Here is an 18,095-nt window from a genome sequence, read left to right as displayed (position 1 = left end):
AGAGCCGCGAAGCGAGTTCTCCACAAGCGCTGCATCGTGGCATGGGGGAAGGTGCCGGCACACTGAAAAAAAAAGTTATACCCCCGTAAGCTGCCGGGAGACGGCAGAAAGTGCGCTCAAGCACAAATGAAAGACTCCGACCTCAAGCGCAAGATAAGGCACTTAAACTATTTATTTATTGTGTTTTACAAGACAGAGGAATGACGCCTCTCTGTCTGTGCTGCCCTGAGGCAAAAACGGCCTCTCAGGACAGCCGGTCGGACCAACGGGGGAGAGGTTGGACCACCAACTTTCAACCCTCCAGGGAAGCAAAGGAAAGCCTGAAAATTGAAAAGTACAGAAAGTAAAAATTTCCCCCCAAAAAACCTGATAAATGAACCAGCATCAGATCAGTCTGCAAGCTGAAGCAGTGTTGAGGAGGAAGGCAAGGATTCCCTGTCTAATCTTTTTTTTTTTTAAACTTGATCCATCCAAAGTAGAGAGAAACACCAAGAAAGAAAAAAACTATTCTCTCAAACCAAGGGGGGAACCGCAGGTGCAACCCTCATCTGCTGAGTCAGAGGAAATACTGGGGGACCGCAGAGAGGGAGCCTATTTATATATGGATGTCCTCTCAGTTTTTTGCTCTGACTCCATCTGCTGGAAGGAGGAGATAACCCAGGGTCTGGACTGATCCGGGTACGTACAGGGAATTTCCCATTCCCGTAAGAGGAGCAACTTGTGCATAGGATGAAACGGGAAGGTGCGCGGGAGTGCCCTGAGCCCTGCCAGGACCGGGTCCGCATTAGCCGGCATCGCAGCTGTCACAGTATCATCTGGGGGGGGGGGGGGGCGGGGGGTATCAATCCCCAGTTCCTGAAGGATGAAGGGAATGAGCGGCTCCAGCTCTTCCTGTTGAAACAAGCAAAGTACTCAGTTGTCATCTCCCTCAAGGGGAGGGGCCTGTAGAGAGAGATCCACCTCCGAGTCCGAGGCTGGATCCGCGGGGGGATGCGGTGGATCCTGGGGAAGGGGGGCCCCCGGCACTACGCGAACCCGAACGGAGCCTTGCACATCCGGGACAACAGGAGGTAGTGAAGCGGGAATCCGAGGAACCTTAGGGGGAGGAGGGCCTGCAGGGGCTCATTCTCCTCCTGCAGACTGGCCAAATAAGATTTGTGCATTAGAAGCACAAATTCTGAAGAGGGGGAGGAGGAGGGGGGGGTCAGGAACATCCTCCTGAGAACACACCGAACTCAAAATCGGGGGGAGATACCGGTAAATCAGCCTTTTCTCCCTCCTGCAGCCCTGAATCGGCATCAGCACAAATTCCCAAAATGGCCGCTGTTCCTGTGGTTTGCCGCCTCGAGAACGGCCTGGCCATGGGTCTGGGAGCGCGTCCTCAGGTCGTGGTCTTCAGCGCTGCAGAGGAGGGGCCCTCCCCACCCGGCAAGCAGCCGGAACACAGTCCATCGCGTGAGAGCCGTGAGATTGGCTCTCTGCAAGCCAGACAAGTTAAAACACGGCATCAAGAGGCAGGAGGAGCCTCCGCGAGAAAAAAAAAATAAAAATCAGCTGAGCTGAGTGCCCCGGGGGAGAATGTGCAGGAGATCGAACCCTGCACTCTCCCGCTACTGGCAGGACCAAACTGCAAAGAAAAATTACTGCCTTCGGTAAAGCAGGAAATCACCGACCAAATTCTTGAACTGCTTTATTTATTTATTTTTAATCGCACAGGGGAATGAAGCATCCCTGTCAGGGCACCCGAGGGATTAGACATCTCGGGGCAAGGCAGTGTAGTCAAGCTACAACGGTCACCGGGGAGAGAGCCTAGGCTGAAGAAATTCAAGGAGCAAGCCCCCCCTAGGCTCCCCAAGAGCGAGGGAGCCAGAACTGTCTCCCTGATCACAGAGGAATTAAGTCCCTTTTTACATTTTTTTTTTATTTTTTATTTGTTTTACTATAAATTAAAATAAGTCAAATACTTGCTTGAGCTTGCCCTAAAGAAGAAAGAAAGGGACCCCACAGGGTAAGAACAAGCTAAGAAGGAAAGGGAACAGCAGGGTGAGCTGCCGGCATCTGCTGGAGACAGACAAATACTGAAGGGCTGCAGGGTAGGCTCTGTCCTGATGTAGGATACCCTTTCAGTTTTGGTCTGTCTCCATCTGCTGGACAGGAGGCTCAACCCATGGTCTGGACTGATCCGGGTACGTACAGGGAACAGGTGTTTTATCTGACACCCTATACATCCAGCTTCAAATGGTGTACCTAACACCCTATGTACGCAGTAGCATATGCTGAATCTGACACCCTATACACTCAGCACCAAATGCTGTACCTGATACCCTATTCACTCAGCATCAAGTGCTGTATCCAACACTCTACGGCCCAGAACTGTACCTGACATCCTATATACTCAGTATCAGGTGCTGTACCTGACACCCTATATACCCAGCTCCAGATGCTAACTGACACTCATTCACCAAGCATCAGGTGCTGTTACCTGACACCCTATATACCCAACATCACATACTGTATCTCACATCCTACGTACTCAGCTCCAGGTGCTGTACCTGACACAGTATATACCCAGAACCAAGTGATGTACCTGACACCTTTTACACTCAGTATCAGGTGCTCTACCTGATACCCTATACTCACAGCACCAGCAAGGTGCCTGACAGAATATACACCCATCACCAACTGCTGTTTCCCATACCCTATATACTTAGTACCATACCCAACACCCTATGCTTTTTGTGCTGTGCCACAGAATTTATGTAGTCAGCTCCAGGTCTGTGTCTATGGTGTGTTGCATCTGTCACTGGGGTAGATGTGACTGTACTATGTGCTTGGATGAGCGTCTGCTGTGACTTTGCTAAGTTTGTGTTTAGGTGTTAAAGTGACTGCACTTTGTTCATGCTTTTGTCTTGTGGCAGTGCTCTGTTGGTGTCCATGTTGTGAGCGTGTTGAGTCTCCGACTTCTTCCAAGTGACTCGGATTGGCTACTGTCAGATGTTGGACGGCTTGTCTGACCCAACATGATCATGTTGTGCTTGTGTTGAAGCTGCGTCCGTGGTGTCAGTACTGAATAGGGATGTGAATCGTTTTAGGACGATTAAAATTATCGTCCGATAATTTTAATATCGTCTTAAACCGTTATGGAACACAATACAATACAGATTCTAACGATTTATCGTTATAAATCGTTAGAATCGTGAGCCGGCACATTAAAACCCCCTAAAACCCACCCCCGACCCTTTAAATTAAATCCCCCACCCTCCCGAACCCCCCCCCAAATAACTTAAATAACCTGCGGGTCCAGCGGCGGTCCGGAACGGCAGCGGTCCGGAACGGGCTCCTGCTCCTGCATCTTGTCGTCTTCAGCCGGCGCCATTTTCCAAATGGCGCCGAAAAAATGGCGGCGGCCATAGACGAAAAAGATTGGACGGCAGGAGGTCCTTCCGGACCCCCGCTGGACTTTTGGCAAGTCTCGTGGGGGTCAGGAGGCCCCCCACAAGCTGGCCAAAAGTTCCTGGAGGTCCAGCGGGGGTCAGGGAGCGATTTCCCGCCGCGAATCGTTTTCGTACGGAAAATGGCGCCGGCAGGAGATCGACTGCAGGAGGTCGTTCAGCGAGGCGCCGGAACCCTCGCTGAACGACCTCCTGCAGTCGATCTCCTGCCGGCGCCATTTTCCGTACGAAAACGATTCGCGGCGGGAAATCGCTCCCTGACCCCCGCTGGACCTCCAGGAACTTTGGCCAGCTTGTGGGGGGCCTCCTGACCCCCACGAGACTTGCCAAAAGTCCAGCGGGGGTCCGGAAGGACCTCCTGCCGTCCAATCTTTTTCGTCTATGGCCGCCGCCATTTTTCGGCGCCATTTTGGAAAATGGCGCCGGCTGAAGACGACAAGATGCAGGAGCAGGAGCCCGTTCCGGACCGCTGCCGTTCCGGACCGCCGCTGGACCCGCAGGTTATTTAAGTTATTTGGGGGGGGTTCGGGAGGGTGGGGGATTTAATTTAAAGGGTCGGGGGTGGGTTTTAGGGGGTTTTAGTGTGCCGGTTTTTCGATTTTTCGATTTTTCACGATTTTTAACGATTTTTCACGATATTTTACCCCCCCAAACGGCAACAATACGATTCCCTCCCCCTCCCAGCCGAAATCGATCGTTAAGACGATCGAGGACACGATTCACATCCCTAGTACTGAAGCTCTCTCAGCTCTGACTGTGGTTACCTGACTTAGGGAAGGTGGCAATGACGATGTCCGTGTCCTGGAACTGGAAGTGCTGAGCCAGCTGCAGGGACTCCCTAGTGTGGAGGTGCCCGGGGAAGCTGATGCCTGCAAAAGTTTCTGTGATAGTCAGTCTGTCCATCTTCTGCTGCTCCCCAAGTGGATCTGCGAGCTTAAATACTGAAAAAATAAGGAAACCAAGCCACCTCACCCCCACACTCGTGCACGCTTTCTGGGTTTTTCACATTCAGTCATTTGTGGTTGATTGGCAACCGCTGATGGCGCACTGGTTGCATTCTTGTCGAGAACTGAGTGGCAGAACAGGACATTTTTGTTTAAACAGGTTTAATCTTTTTGCTCGTCCCCCAATTAAGGTCACTGACATTGTAGAGGTTCCGAATTTCAGCCAAATGGCCAAGGAAAGGAAACATTCTCTGCTCACGCTTCAGATCCTGCACCTAGTTCTCAGCCATAAAGTCTGAGAGTGATTTCAATCTGATCTGAAGAGAGCCAGCAGGTATAGCGCTTACCTAAACCTGCAGCTCCCTCTCCCCAAACATGCACGCAATAAATAAACAGTGGAGAAATCACCACATGCAGCTGAGAAAGAGAACGGTGAGGTCTTACTAATAAATATTCTGAATGCTGGTAAACTGATTGTAAGGAGCCAGAGCTGATCGGCCTTTTAGTGCCTCAGTTAGTCTTTACGCTTAGTGGGGGCTGTGGCCAAAGTGGAAAACAAGAACACGTTGGCGGAACTGAAAAAGGGCCAGCGTAGGAGGGGTCTTCAGAGGGAGGATTGGGCGGAGGCAATGCGTGGGAGGACTTTCTGCCCAGCACGGCTTCTCATGAAATTTCTTGCAGGCTTTAAAAAATAAACAAACAACTTTATGGCCCCCTTTCTCTACCAGGACACTGCAGTTCTGATAAACAGAGGGTCCTGGCCAGTGATGAATTTAGGATTTTGCACCCCCAGGCACTGTTGGTGCTGTCGCCCTCCTCTTACCTTCTCTTCCATTTCTCTCCCTCTCCCCACTCACCCACCTACCAAGCATAGTTCCCGCTAAACTAGGCGAGTGAGCAATTGCTCATACATTTCAAAGCATAGCTCATAGGTTTTACACGGTTGCTCACATGCTTAGTTGCTTTGTGCTATATACAGAACTAGCCGTTAAGCCCGTAACAACGGGCTACATTACCTTTTTTTTTTCGGTCCATTTCCTTACCCCTCATTCTCCCCCTTCCCTCATTCTTCTCCTCCCCCCCATTCTCCCTCCCCTCATTCTCCCTCTAGTCTCCCTCCCCCCCCCCCCACTCCTCACTCCCCCTCTCAGCTCATTCACAACCCCTTCGGATGGCGCAGACGGAAGATCTCCGGGGGAGGTCCCTCCCTCCCTCGCGCGTGCCACCGCTACTGCTTCTCGCTGCGAAAGAGGTCCCTCCCTCACTCGCGCGCGCCGCCGCTACTGCTACAGCTCCTCGCCGCACCAGAGGTCTCTCCCTTCCTCGCGCGCGCCACCGCCGCCGCCACTACTGCTCCTCGCTGCGCCATTTTTGTTACAGGCAAGCTCTGACCGACGTGCTGCCCGCGCATGCGCGGTAGAGTTACTCTCTACTGCACATTTGCGGCACGTCGGTCAAGCTTCATTTATCTAGTAGATTGCAACGCTGAGAAAGGGGAGGTGGCAGGAGGAAGGGTTGGGGAGTGGGTTCCAAAACCTGGGAAGGGAGAGGTAGGATGAAAAGAAGGAAAGGAGGTTCCAGGGTCTGCATGATAGAATCCAAGATCAAAGGAGGGAGGATTTGAATTGCAGTGGGTGGGGAGAGGAGGAGGGAGGTGTCCCTATTATGCTCCTGTTCTGCTTCTCCCTGCCTCCCCTTGCTAATATCCCACTCAGTATGGCATGGCACCAATCCCTTCTCTCTCTCTCACACACAGGCATATGCCCCTCACGCCTAGATGATACCCCTCTCATCCCACCCTCCAATGATCTCTATTCCGCCCTTCATAAATCTCCCCAGAATGATCCCCTTTTGTTCTGTCTGCTACAGGCTGTCCTGTTCCCTGAATGCTGCCTGGATGAGAGGGGCTAGATCAGGGAACAGGGCTGTTCCCTGCTGAGTGAGATTCAGCACAGCTGAAAGGCAACAAATCTTCAGCCAGTCTGCTTGCCCCCAGATACAGGCCTGGTGTGCCTATTGACAAATCCAGGCCTGGTTCTTCTGTACTCTTTGTTTCACACCCGCTGCCAAAATAAGATAAAATGCAGGCTACTGCAAGCCTTCAGAGCTAGGAAAGTAGAAGACATAATACCAGGACGAACATTGTATCCAAGGAGGCTTCGAAGAGATCGTTCCCAGCCAACTGGGCTGACTAAACTGCTAAATGAAAGAGATCGAGTAGAAAGAGAGCGGGGGCAAAGCATCAGCAGCTGAATAAAGTGTTTCAGAGGAGATGGCGGCATGGTCAGAGATGCTCGTCTCAGCAGATGCTGTCACTACCATAAGACAGATGATAGACAAGCTTGCTGGTCCATGAGAATTTGAATGGATATGGTTAGTGATATGGAGGATTCCATGTCAGCCAAAAGCAGCAAAAAAAACCTTGAGGACATAATAATCTTCACATCATCAGAGTCTCAGAGAAGATGGAAGGCTCTGACCCAACATCCTCAAGATAGATGCTCAGAACAAGCGTATAAGACTGGATAGAGTTTTGAGACCAGCAGATGGCTCATGACCCAGAATCATTACAGCAGGAATCCATTACTTCCAGGATTCTTAAGGCAGCAGGGCCTTTTCTTTTCCTTTTTTTTTTTAATAATTGTTTATTAGAATCACCAGGAAGGAATACAAAAGGAACTACAACAAAGATGGCAAGAGCAAAAAAAAATAGGAAAAATCTAGAAAATAAATTTGTACATAATGTGACCAAAACATGAAGACATATAAAATTGATTCCAGTCCAAAGCAATTCCACTTTTTAAATTTCATAACTATGTGCCCTCCAACAGTAACCTCAGTCCCACCCCATGCATCCATACAATTAAGCACACCATTCACACACATCCACACACTATACACAACCCAGCCATATTGTCACACCTCCAGGCTCAACAAAATATTTCAGAAATTATTTAAAGAAAGTTACAATCAATTCCCATAACCGAGGCAGCAGGTCCTCTTCTAAAATCAGAGAATCTCCGCTGAATTACAGAAGAAGAGACATCGCTTTGTTGATGTCAAAAAATCTTTGGCAATGCTTAGTATCATGAACAGAGGTTCCCAAACCTGTTCTGGGGGATCCCTGCCAGTCGGATTTTCAGGATATCCACAATGAATATGCATGAGATAAAATATGCATGCTATGGAGGCAGGGTGCAAATTTTATCTCATGTATATTCATTGTGGATATCCTGAAAATCCTACTGGCTGGGGTCCTCCAGGACAGGTTTGGGAACCACTGGTGATTATTATAGCCGATTGCAAGACAATCTTCTTCACCGAGGAGAAGGGGGTCCAAGCCTCAAGAGTGGGTTGCAAGCCTCAAGAGAAACAGCATGAGAAGCAGATGGTGAATCAAGCTCATGTCCTTTTTCTTTTTTCAGAACTTTTCTGTGATTAAGTCATTTTTCTCAGCTGCAATCTTCTTTTTCTTTCTTTTCTCCATATACATTACATGGGAGGGGAATCCCCTGAAACAGATATTTGTTCCTGTTTTTTAATGTTAGTGGATTTATTAAGAGTTATATTCCGCCTTTTGGCACTTCAAAGCAGGTTACATTCAGGTACTGGAGGTCAGCGCTTCCCAAACGTTTAGCCAAAGTGACCCCATTTTAGCACTTGAAAATTCACGTGACCCCAGAGGACAAGCACTGAAATTTATTAGGCAACTTTACTGTGAGTACAGTAACAAAGCGGGCTTCTTCCGGGCTCGAGCTCAGACTACTATGTTGCATAAACTTGTTGTACAGGGCTCTTCCTTTAAATTGCATTTCTTTCTGTCTTTAAATCCATTTTTAAATACTGTGGACTTTTCATGGAGAAACTCAAGCTCTTATTCTTACATCACTTGACTATTGCAATTCTCTATTATTTGGGCTTACCACAATGACCAATTAAAGCTTTACAGCTTATACAACATTCGGTGGCTCATCTTACTTCAGGACACTCTTTGCAGGCTCATATTTCACCAGTACTGAAGAACCTGCATTGGCTTCCTATTAGGTGGTGTATTAGGTTTAAAATCTTTATTCCTGAACATACCCAGATCAGTCCAGACCAGTGGGTTGTGCAACCCTACCAGCAGATGGAGTCAGAGAACAAATGTTTGGGCACTGCTACATAACTGAGAGTGCTAGAGCCAGTCCCCCAGTATTTCTCTGACTCCAACAGACAGTAGAGGTGCAATCCTGCAGTCAGTTAAAAAAAAAAAAAAAAAAAAAAAAAGAGTAGGTGACAGGGAAAGTTTGTTCCTGGTAGGTCAGGATATTAGTAGTTAGTGGTACAGCTCCCTGAGGTGTTAGGCACCTTTGTGGGCCATCCCTCAGTATAAGCCAGGCGACCTGGGGGTTGGACCGTGCAATGGTCCAGTGGCTTCGACACCCAGGGGCTCCTGGTTGCCTCAGCCACCGAAGCGGCTTCTTTTCCTCCTGATTCCTGCAGACTCCAAGGGTATCTGTGTAAAGTTTTGAAAAAAGAAAAAAAAAGTTTGAAAAAAAAAAATCTCAAGGTAAGTGGAGTCTGGGTTGGGGACGGGCTGTGCCTTCCGACAGGCCAGGTCGGGAGCTAGACCCTCATGGGTCATGCCGACATCCCGGGGCTACAGGTAGGTCGGCAGGGGGGAAGGCCTTCGCACGCGAGGTAGGCCGCGTTCTCTCGGCGCGCCTCACATCGACGCCCCTCTGAGAGCGGAGTATTGTACCTGCAGGGAGCTTTTATTTTTAGCTCCGGCAACCGTGCTAAGTAAAAGTCGTGACCCGACTTTTACTTTTTTTCCAGCGACTGCGTGGCTGTGCGGTCCGGCCCATGGCGCCACAAGCTAAGATGGCGGCCTCCCATGCATGTGACATGACAGGACAGGCCCTAGATTCTGATTCCCTCTGTTCTGCCTTTAGCACGGGGCAGGAAGGACCTTCTACGGGGGAAAGAACAGTCAGGCAAGGGCTCTGTTCCTCCAGGTCGATGCCCCCCTCCGCGGGGGGGGATGGCTCACGTCATATGTCGTGGGAGGAGGAAGCCTCTCCCATTCTATCCCCTGTAGAACAGGTTTGCTCCTTTGGGGATGACTCTGTGCTGCCTGACCCCTCAGCTGAGGGGGGTGAGGACCCAGGGGAGTTCTGTCCGGAGTTTGTGCTTCTGCTTCACCAGGCTTTCCTGGCCAGGAAACAGGCAGTGTTGAAGAGAGCAGCACAGCTGGACGTTCCGTCAGAACCTCAGCCTAAGTGGGCGTCCAAGGAGCCCTCGGATCTCCAACAAACTTCAGGGGACCGGTTGGGGACCCGAGTCGAGGACAGGTTGCCGACCCCGCTGGGGGATACCACAGTTTAAGGGGTGGATCAGGATCTGGGGCTTACGCATGATCTGGGAGATGGGACCCAGGACTACCCGAACCCGGACAAGCTACTGTTATGACCGCGGCCAACCCAACTCACGCGGCCGACTCTGCTCTCTACTCCTAGTGAACTCGCGGCTGTGGCTAGCCGCTACAGCCTCGTTCCTCCTGGCTCTCGAGACTCCACGTGGTGGCTGGGATGCCGCCAACCTACACTCTGACTCTGGTCCACCCTAGGCGCGTGCGCGCCTGCCACTGGGCCTCCCTTTAAAGGCCCAATGGCGGGAACTCCAGGGGCGTCCCCGGCTGATGACATCATAAGCCTGAGATATTTAAGCACCTCTTTTGGCCTATGCTAACCGGCAACGAGTTCCCTGAGCTCCTCTAGTGCTTGTTCCTGTTCTCGGGTCCTGCCGTTCCTGCTTTGGATCCCTGCTCTACATCTTGGACTCTGGCTTCGGGTACCCGCTCTGCGCTTCCATTTCGGGACTATGTCTTGCGCTGCCCCGCGCCTCAGACTAGTCTCAGCGCTACTTCGCCAGAGATCCTGTCTCCATGCTACCCACTCCTCGGGTCTGCTCTGTGCATCACTACCTTGGAGATCCTTCTTCTGGTTTATCCTATCTCCTGCTGCCCTGCACTGAAATACCTTGGAACTGTTTCTCTCAGACCCTGCTCCTTGGGGCACCCCGCAGTATTGCCACAGTGCAGGTGTCTGCGATCACGTGGCTGTCAAGCAGACAACTCGGCTACACCTCTTTTCTCCTGGGCCACAGCCATGGTCCAGTTGCCTGTGTTTCCATTCCACCTCACCTCCTGACGGTGGGGCCCCGTAGGAGCTCAACCCCTCAGAGAGAGTCAAGGGTCCATAAAACCTACAAAACCTAACAGATTGCCAAGTCCATGGACCAGGCAGAGATCTCAGCTATTCAGGCCATTCATGGCCTGGCACAAAGAATCAGCGAGCAACAAACGTTCCTGGAGACACTAGCAGCTGCCATAGACAACTTGAGCACTCGTTTAGATGCCACAGTGACTGCTACCACGATGGCTTCCAAGCTCAACCCTTCTACCTCTATGCCGGTTCGTCAGCCTACCGTGCCATTGCCGGCACCTCCATGCTTTTCTGGGAACCCTCTTATGTGCAGAGGTTTCCTGAATCAATGTAACATGCACTTGTGCCTGCAACCAGCCTATTTAACAGATGTGATTACCAAAACTACTTACATCCTTTCTCTCCTGGATGGCAAGGCCTTGACCTGGGGATCACCACTCTGGGAGCGTGCTGATCCTGTTCTTCGAGACCTATCCGGGTTTCTTGCCTTATTTCGATCCAACTTCGACGACCCTGGCAGGAAATCCGCTTCCGGATGCATGTTTCTACATCTCCAACAGGGCACCCGGCCATTGACAGATTACACCACAGAATTCTGGACTCTGTTGTCAGAACATCATTGGGACTCTGACTGCCTTCGATCCATTTTTCTTGAGGGACTGAGCTCTCGAATCAAAGATGAGTTGGCGGCCCGTGAATTGCCTGCATCTCTGGACTCATTGATTGATCTTGCTGGATGAATAGACCGCCGCCTGCAGGAGCGTTCGCAGGAGTCTCGAGCATCTAGAAAATCTACGCCAAGCTCGTCCCGCATTCAATGCTCATCTTCACCCAGGCTGAACTTGGCTCAAAGCAAAGATGAGGAAGAGCCTATGTAAATGGGCCGGAGCAGACTTTCCCCCAAAGAACGATGCCACCGCCAACAATCAGGCCTCTGCTTATATTGTGGCAAATCCGGACATGCCTTAGCCACATGCCCTGACTGTCCGGGAAACTCCCAGGCCAAGGTTCAGCAGGAGGATTGCTCCTAGGCCTAACTTCGCCTTCTCCTCCATTGACACTGCCCGTCTCAATCAAGCTGGACAATCAGGAGTTCCATACCCTGGCTCTAGTGAACTCTGGGACTGGTTGGAATTTTATTGTAAAACAATTAATAGACACCTCTGGATTCCCACCATCCGCTACGCAGTACCCTTATTCCTCTCTTCCATCCATGGAGAGCCACTACCTGGTCAGGTTACCCACATCATAGCTCCTATTTTGCTCCGTACTGGTTCCCTGTGTTGCGTCGGAGGTAGACCCTTGGGCCGAGGTGGGATTGACGCAACCCGTAGGTAAGGACCAATGGGTTCCTACCATCGGCAGGTGGAGTGGGCTGATAGACAGAGGTTGCTGGAGCTTCACCTATACCAGCCCTCGTTCCCCGGGTTGAGACTTTGGGTGCCGGGGCTGGCGGGACTTAGGTGGGCCTCTGTGTTGAAGTAGGAGTTGGTTCATCCCAGAGACAGCAGAGGATAAGGTCTTACTCTGGACTGGGTAATGTCCTGGAAACTCGGGCGCCAAGGGAACAGAGGTAGACAGAGAGTGCTCAAGCAAAAGCTGGCTGAAGCCTGAAGAAAACATGTCCAGGGAGTAAGCTGAAGAGGCGTCCAAGGGCAGGCTTGAGTCAGGGCTGGTGGCAATCTGAAGGTAGTGGCAAGCAAGGCTGAGGTCTGATCACGGAGATAGTCAAGAGCATAGTCAGACAAGGCAGAGGTATGGGTCTGGAGATAGGCAATAGCATAGTCTGACGAAGCAGTGGTCTGGATCTGGAGATAGGCAACAGCGTATGAAGAACATAAGGACATGCCATAATGGATCACACCAAGGGTCCATCAAGCCCAGCATCCTGTTTCCAACAGTGGCCAATCCAGGCCATAAGAACCTGGTAAGTACCCGAAAACTAAGTCTATTCCATGTTACTGTTGCTAGTTATATCAGTAGCTATTTTCTAAGTCAACTTAATTAATAGCAGGTAATGGACTTCTCCAATAACTTCTCCAATCCTTTTTTAAACACAGCTATACTAACTGCACTAACCACATCCTCTGGCAACAAATTCCAGAGTTTAATTGTGCGTTGAGTGAAAAAGAACTTTCTCCGATTAGTTTTAAATGTGCCATATGCTAACTTCATGGAGTGCCCCCTAGTCTTTCTATTATCTGAAAGAGTAAATAACTGATTTACATCTACCCGTTCTAGACCTCTCATGATTTTAAACACCTCTATCATATCCCCCCTCAGCCGTCTCTTCTCCAAGCTGAAAAGTCCTAACCTCTTTAGTCTTTCCTCATAGGGGAGCTGTTCCATTCACCTTATCTATTCGTCGCCCTTCTCTGTACCTTCTCCATCGCAGTTATATCTTTTTTGAGATGCGGCGACCAGAATTGTACACAGTATTCAAGGTGCAGTTTCACCATGGAGCAATACAGAGGGATTATGACATTTTCCGTTTTATTCACCATTCCCTTTCTAATAATTCCCAACATTCTGTTTGCTTTTTTGACTGCCGCAGCACATTGAACCGACAATTTCAATGTCTTATCCACTATGACGCCTAGATCTCTTTCTTGGGTGGTAGCACCTAATATGGAAGCATGGGTTATTTTTCCCTATATACATCACCTTGCACTTATCCACATTAAATTTCATCTGCCATTTCGATGCCCAATTTTCCAGTCTCACAAGGTTTTACTGCAATTTATCACAATATGCTTGTGATTTAACTACTCTGAACAATTTTGTATCATCTGCAAATTTGATTACCTCACTCGTTGAATTTCTTTCCAGATCATTTATAAATATATTGAAAAGTACAGGTCCCAATACAGATCTCTGAGGCACTCCACTGCCCACTCCCTTCCACTGAGAAAATTATCAATTTAATCCTACTCTCTGTTTCCTGTCTTTTAGTCAGTTTGTAATCCACAAAAGGACATCGCCACCTATCCCATGACTTTTTACTTTTCTTAGAAGCCTCTTTGAGGAACTTTGTCAAACACCTTCTGAAAATCCAAGTACACTACATCTACCGGTGTTACGGGCGCGTCCGCCATGCCGCTGACGGGCCGAGGGTTTGGGCGCCCTCAGGTACATATCGTAGGCGCGAGGAGCACGGCCGTCTCTAAAGCAGGTGGTGTGAGCCCTTGGGCCACGGCGAGAGCCAGGGAGAAGCCCCAGCCACACCGTGGGAGGTGAGCCGGTGCTGGCATGGTGAGCCAGGCGTGTACCGAAGCAGGGGTTAAGGAGCGGAGTCTGACCCTCAGCCGGACCTGCACGCCCATGACAACCAGCAACGCAATGTTGGTTGATGAATGGTCCTCCGACTGTTCCAAGCCCTTTCGGACCTGCCGCTGGGTAACGGCAAAGGGCGGCAGGCCGGACAGAGGACGAGGGCAGACAGAGTCCTTAGTACACGGAAGACATCTTAGACGAGGGCTGGTGCAGACATCGTAGACAAGGCTGGTGCAGAGACATCAGAGGCAAGGGCTGGTGCAGAGACATGGGCACTGTCCCTCAGGGCGCCCTACTCAGCCCACCCGTGGGACTGAGTCGCGGACCACCCTGTCCCATACGCGCCCTACACAGCCCAGGAAGGCTGGTCGCGGACCACACTGAGAATGGAAGAGAGCAGGGAAGATCCAGGCGAGGAGGAACTCCGATGCCGGGACCAATGACATCCGAAGCCCCATCGGCTGGCAGGAAGGGAAGCTTCAGAGCACACGGACGAATCCCTCCTGTTGGCCACTCCAGGGCCCAACAGGACAGAAGGCTCAGGAGCCAGACGAAGACATAGGGCAGAACAACCGGAACTGGATCAGGAACTGGATCAGGTATAGACATCAGGCAACTTCAGGAACAGACATCAAGGCAAGGTCAGGAACAGACATCAAGGCAAGGTCAGGACAAGGAGCCATCAAAGCACGGAGGACCTGGATCAGCAGACAGGGCACAGCAATGTGCAAAGTCAATCCAAAGGCAAGTAGTAAGTGAAATGAGAGTCCTTTTATACTGCAGGTTGTAGGCAACTCCCTGGGAGGAGTTTGCCAGGACTGCTGGGTAGAGAGCTGCGGGCCGGACCCTAGGAAGAAGGGTGTGGCCAAACAGGAAGTCCAAACGCAGCCAAGCAAGCCACAGGCAGGCCTCAGGAACGGCTAGGCCTCCCAGGCCCTGGAGCAAGTCCTGGATGGTGCACAGGCGAGGCCCTGGCTTCGGAGCGGCCTCCGGAGGGAAGGTAAGATACCTCCTGTAGCGCAGCAACAGGGGGGATCGTAACATACCGGTTCACATTTATCTGCATATTTATTAATGCCTTCATAAGAACATAAGAAATTGCCATGCTGGGTCAGACCAAGGGTCCATCAAGCCCAGCATCCTGTTTCCAACAGAGGCCAAAACCAGGCCACAAGAACCTGGCAATTACCCAAACACTAAGAAGATCCCATGCTACTGATGCAATTAATAGCAGTGGCTATTCCCTAAGTAAAATTGATTAATAGCCATTAATGGACTTCTCCTCCAAGAACTTATCCAAACCTTTTTTGAACCCAGCTACACTAACTGCACTAACCACATCCTCTGGCAACAAATTCCAGAGCTTTATTGTGCGTTGAGTGAAAAATAATTTTCTCCGATTAGTCTTAAATGTGCTACTTGCTAACTTCATGGAATGCCCCCTAGTCCTTCTATTATTCGAAAGTGAAAATAACCGAGTCACATCTACTCGTTCAAGACCTCTCATGATCTTAAAGACCTCTATCATATCCCCCCTCAGCCGTCTCTTCTCCAAGCTGAACAGCCCTAACCTCTTCAGCCTTTCCTCATAGGGAAGCTGTTCCAACCCCTTTATCATTTTGGTTGCCCTTCTCTGTACCTTCTCCATCGCAACTATATCTTTTTTGAGATGCGGCGACCAGAATTGTACACAGTATTCAAGGTGTGGTCTCACCATGGAGCGATATAGAAGCATTATCACATTTCACATTCTATTATACATTCCTTTCCTAATAATTCCTAACATTCTATTTGCTTTTTTGACTGCTGCAGCACACTGAGCTGACGATTTTAAAGTATTATCCACTATGATGCCTAGATCTTTTTCCTGGGTGGTAGCTGCTAATATGGAACCTACTACAGCAATGGTTATTTTTCCCTATATGCAACACTTGCACTTGTCTACATTAAATTTCATCTGCCATTTGGATGCCCAATCTTCAAGTCTTGCAAGGTCCTCCTGCAATGTATCACAGTCTGCTTGTGATTTAACTACTCTGAATAATTTTGTATCATCTGCAAATTTGATAACCTCACTCGTCGTATTCCTTTCCAGATCATTTATATATATATATTGAAAAGCACCGGTCCAAGTACAGATCCCTGAGGCACTCCACTGTTTACCCTTTTCCACTGAGAAAATTGACCATTTAATCCTACTCTCTGTTTCCTGTCTTTTAACCAGCTTGTAATCCACGAAAGGACATCGCCTCCTATCCCATGACTTTTTAGTTTTCATAGAAGCCTCTCATGAGGGACTTTGTCAAACGCCTTCTGAAAATCCAAATACACTACATCTACCGGTTCACCTTTATCCACATGTTTATTAACCCCTTCAAAAAAATGAAGCAGATTTGTTAGGCAAGACTTCCCTTGGGTAAATCCATGTTGACTATGTTCCATTAAATCATGTCTTTCTATATGCTTTACAATTTTGTTCTTGAGAATAGTTTCCACTATTTTTCCCGGCACTGAAGTCAGGCTCACTGGTCTATAGTTACCCGGATCGCCCCTGGAGCCTTTTTTAAATATTGTGGTTACATTGGCCACCCTCCAGTCTTCAGGTACAATGGATGATTTTAATGATAGATTACAAATTTTAACTAATAGATCAGAAATTTCATTTTTTAGTTCCTTCAGAACCCTAGGATGCATACCATCCGGTCCAGGTGATTTGCTACTCTTTAGTTTGTCAATCTGGCCTACTACATCTTCCAGGTTCACAGTGATTTCATTCAGTTCGTCTGACTCATCACCCCTGAAAACCATCTCCGGAACTGGTATCTCCCCAACAACCTCATTAGTAAACACGGAGGCAAAGAATTCATTTAGTCTTTCTGCAATGGCCTTATCTTCCCTAAGAGCCCCTTTAATCCCTCTATCATCTAATGGTCCAACCGACTCCCTCACAGGTTTCTTGCTTTGGATATATTTCAAAAAGTTTTTATTAACAGTTTTTGCCTCTATGGCCAATTTCATTTCAAATTCTCTCTTCGCCTGTCTTATCAATATTTTACACTTAGCTTGACAATGCTTATGTTTTATCCTATTTTCTTCAGATGGATCCTTCTTCCAATTTTTGAAGGATGTTTTTTTGGTTAAAATAGCCTCTTTCACCTCACCTTTTAAACATGACGGTAATCGTTTTGCCTTCCTTCCACCTTTCTTAATGCACGGAATACATATGGACTGCGCCTCTAGGATTGTATTTTTAAACAATGTCCATGCCTGTTGAACACTTTTAACCTTTGCAGCTGCACCTTTCAGTTTTTTTCTATTTTCCTCATTTTATCAAAGTTTCCCTTTTTAAAATTTAGTGTTAGAGTTGCAGATTTACTTATTGTCCCCCTTCCAGTTATTAGTTTAAATTTGATCATGTTATGATCACTGTTGCCAAGTGGCCCCACCACCGTTACTTCTTTCACCAAATCTTGCATTCCACTAAGAATTAAATCTAAAATAGCTCCCTCTCTTGTTGGTTCCTGAACCAATTGCTCCATGAAGCAATCTTTTATTACATCCAGGAACTTTATGTCTCTAGCAAGTCCTGATGTTACATTTACCCAGTCAATATTGGGGTAATTGAAATCTCCCATTATTATTGCACTGCCAAATTGGTTTGCTTCCTGATTTCTCTTAGCATTTCATCATCTGTCTGACCATTTTGTCCAGGTGGACGGTAGTATACTCCTATCACTATACTCTTACCCAACACACATGGGATTTCTACCCATATAGATTCTTCTGAGCATTTAGTCTCTTGTATGATCTTTATCCTGTTGGACTCTATACCCTCCCGGACATAAAGTGCCACACCCCCACCAAGTTGATCCTCCCTATCATTGCGATATAATTTGTACCCTGATATAGCACTGTCCCATTGGTTATTCTCCTTCCACCAAGTCTCTGTGATGCCAATTATGTCAATCTCATCATTTGCTGCTATACACTCTAACTCTCCCATCTTACTACTTAGACTTCTGACATTGGCATACAGACTTTCAAAGTGTGTTTTTTGCTTGTTTTAACAACCTGCTTTTCAGTTGTTTGGGATAATTCGGAAATCATTAGCTTTGGTGATTTTTTACATATAGGTATATGAACTATGTTTGTATTTAATGGAACCTCTCTGTTGGGATGCCCTAACTCTCCTGTTTCATTAGTATCCTTCAAGGATACAT

The 18,095-nt window shown here is 48.7% G+C and overlaps 1 protein-coding gene across 1 annotated transcript in view; it reads right to left on the bottom strand.

The window, feature by feature from the left end:
• Positions 1 to 4,508, bottom strand: part of LOC115096148 (sulfotransferase family cytosolic 2B member 1-like) — a 37,266-nt gene extending 32,758 nt beyond the window's left edge. The window contains exon 1 of the mRNA XM_029610659.1: positions 4,217 to 4,508. Within this exon, the coding sequence (XP_029466519.1) occupies positions 4,217 to 4,355 (139 nt within the window). The 5' untranslated portion in view covers positions 4,356 to 4,508. The remainder of the gene's footprint in view (positions 1 to 4,216) is intronic.
• Positions 4,509 to 18,095: the final 13,587 nt, after the last annotated feature.

Source organism: Rhinatrema bivittatum, chromosome 7 (assembly GCF_901001135.1).
Source record: "Rhinatrema bivittatum chromosome 7, aRhiBiv1.1, whole genome shotgun sequence".
NCBI lineage: Eukaryota > Metazoa > Chordata > Amphibia > Gymnophiona > Rhinatrematidae > Rhinatrema > Rhinatrema bivittatum.
Note: the sequence above shows the minus strand (reverse complement) of the source record. Positions and strands in the feature narration are given on the sequence as shown.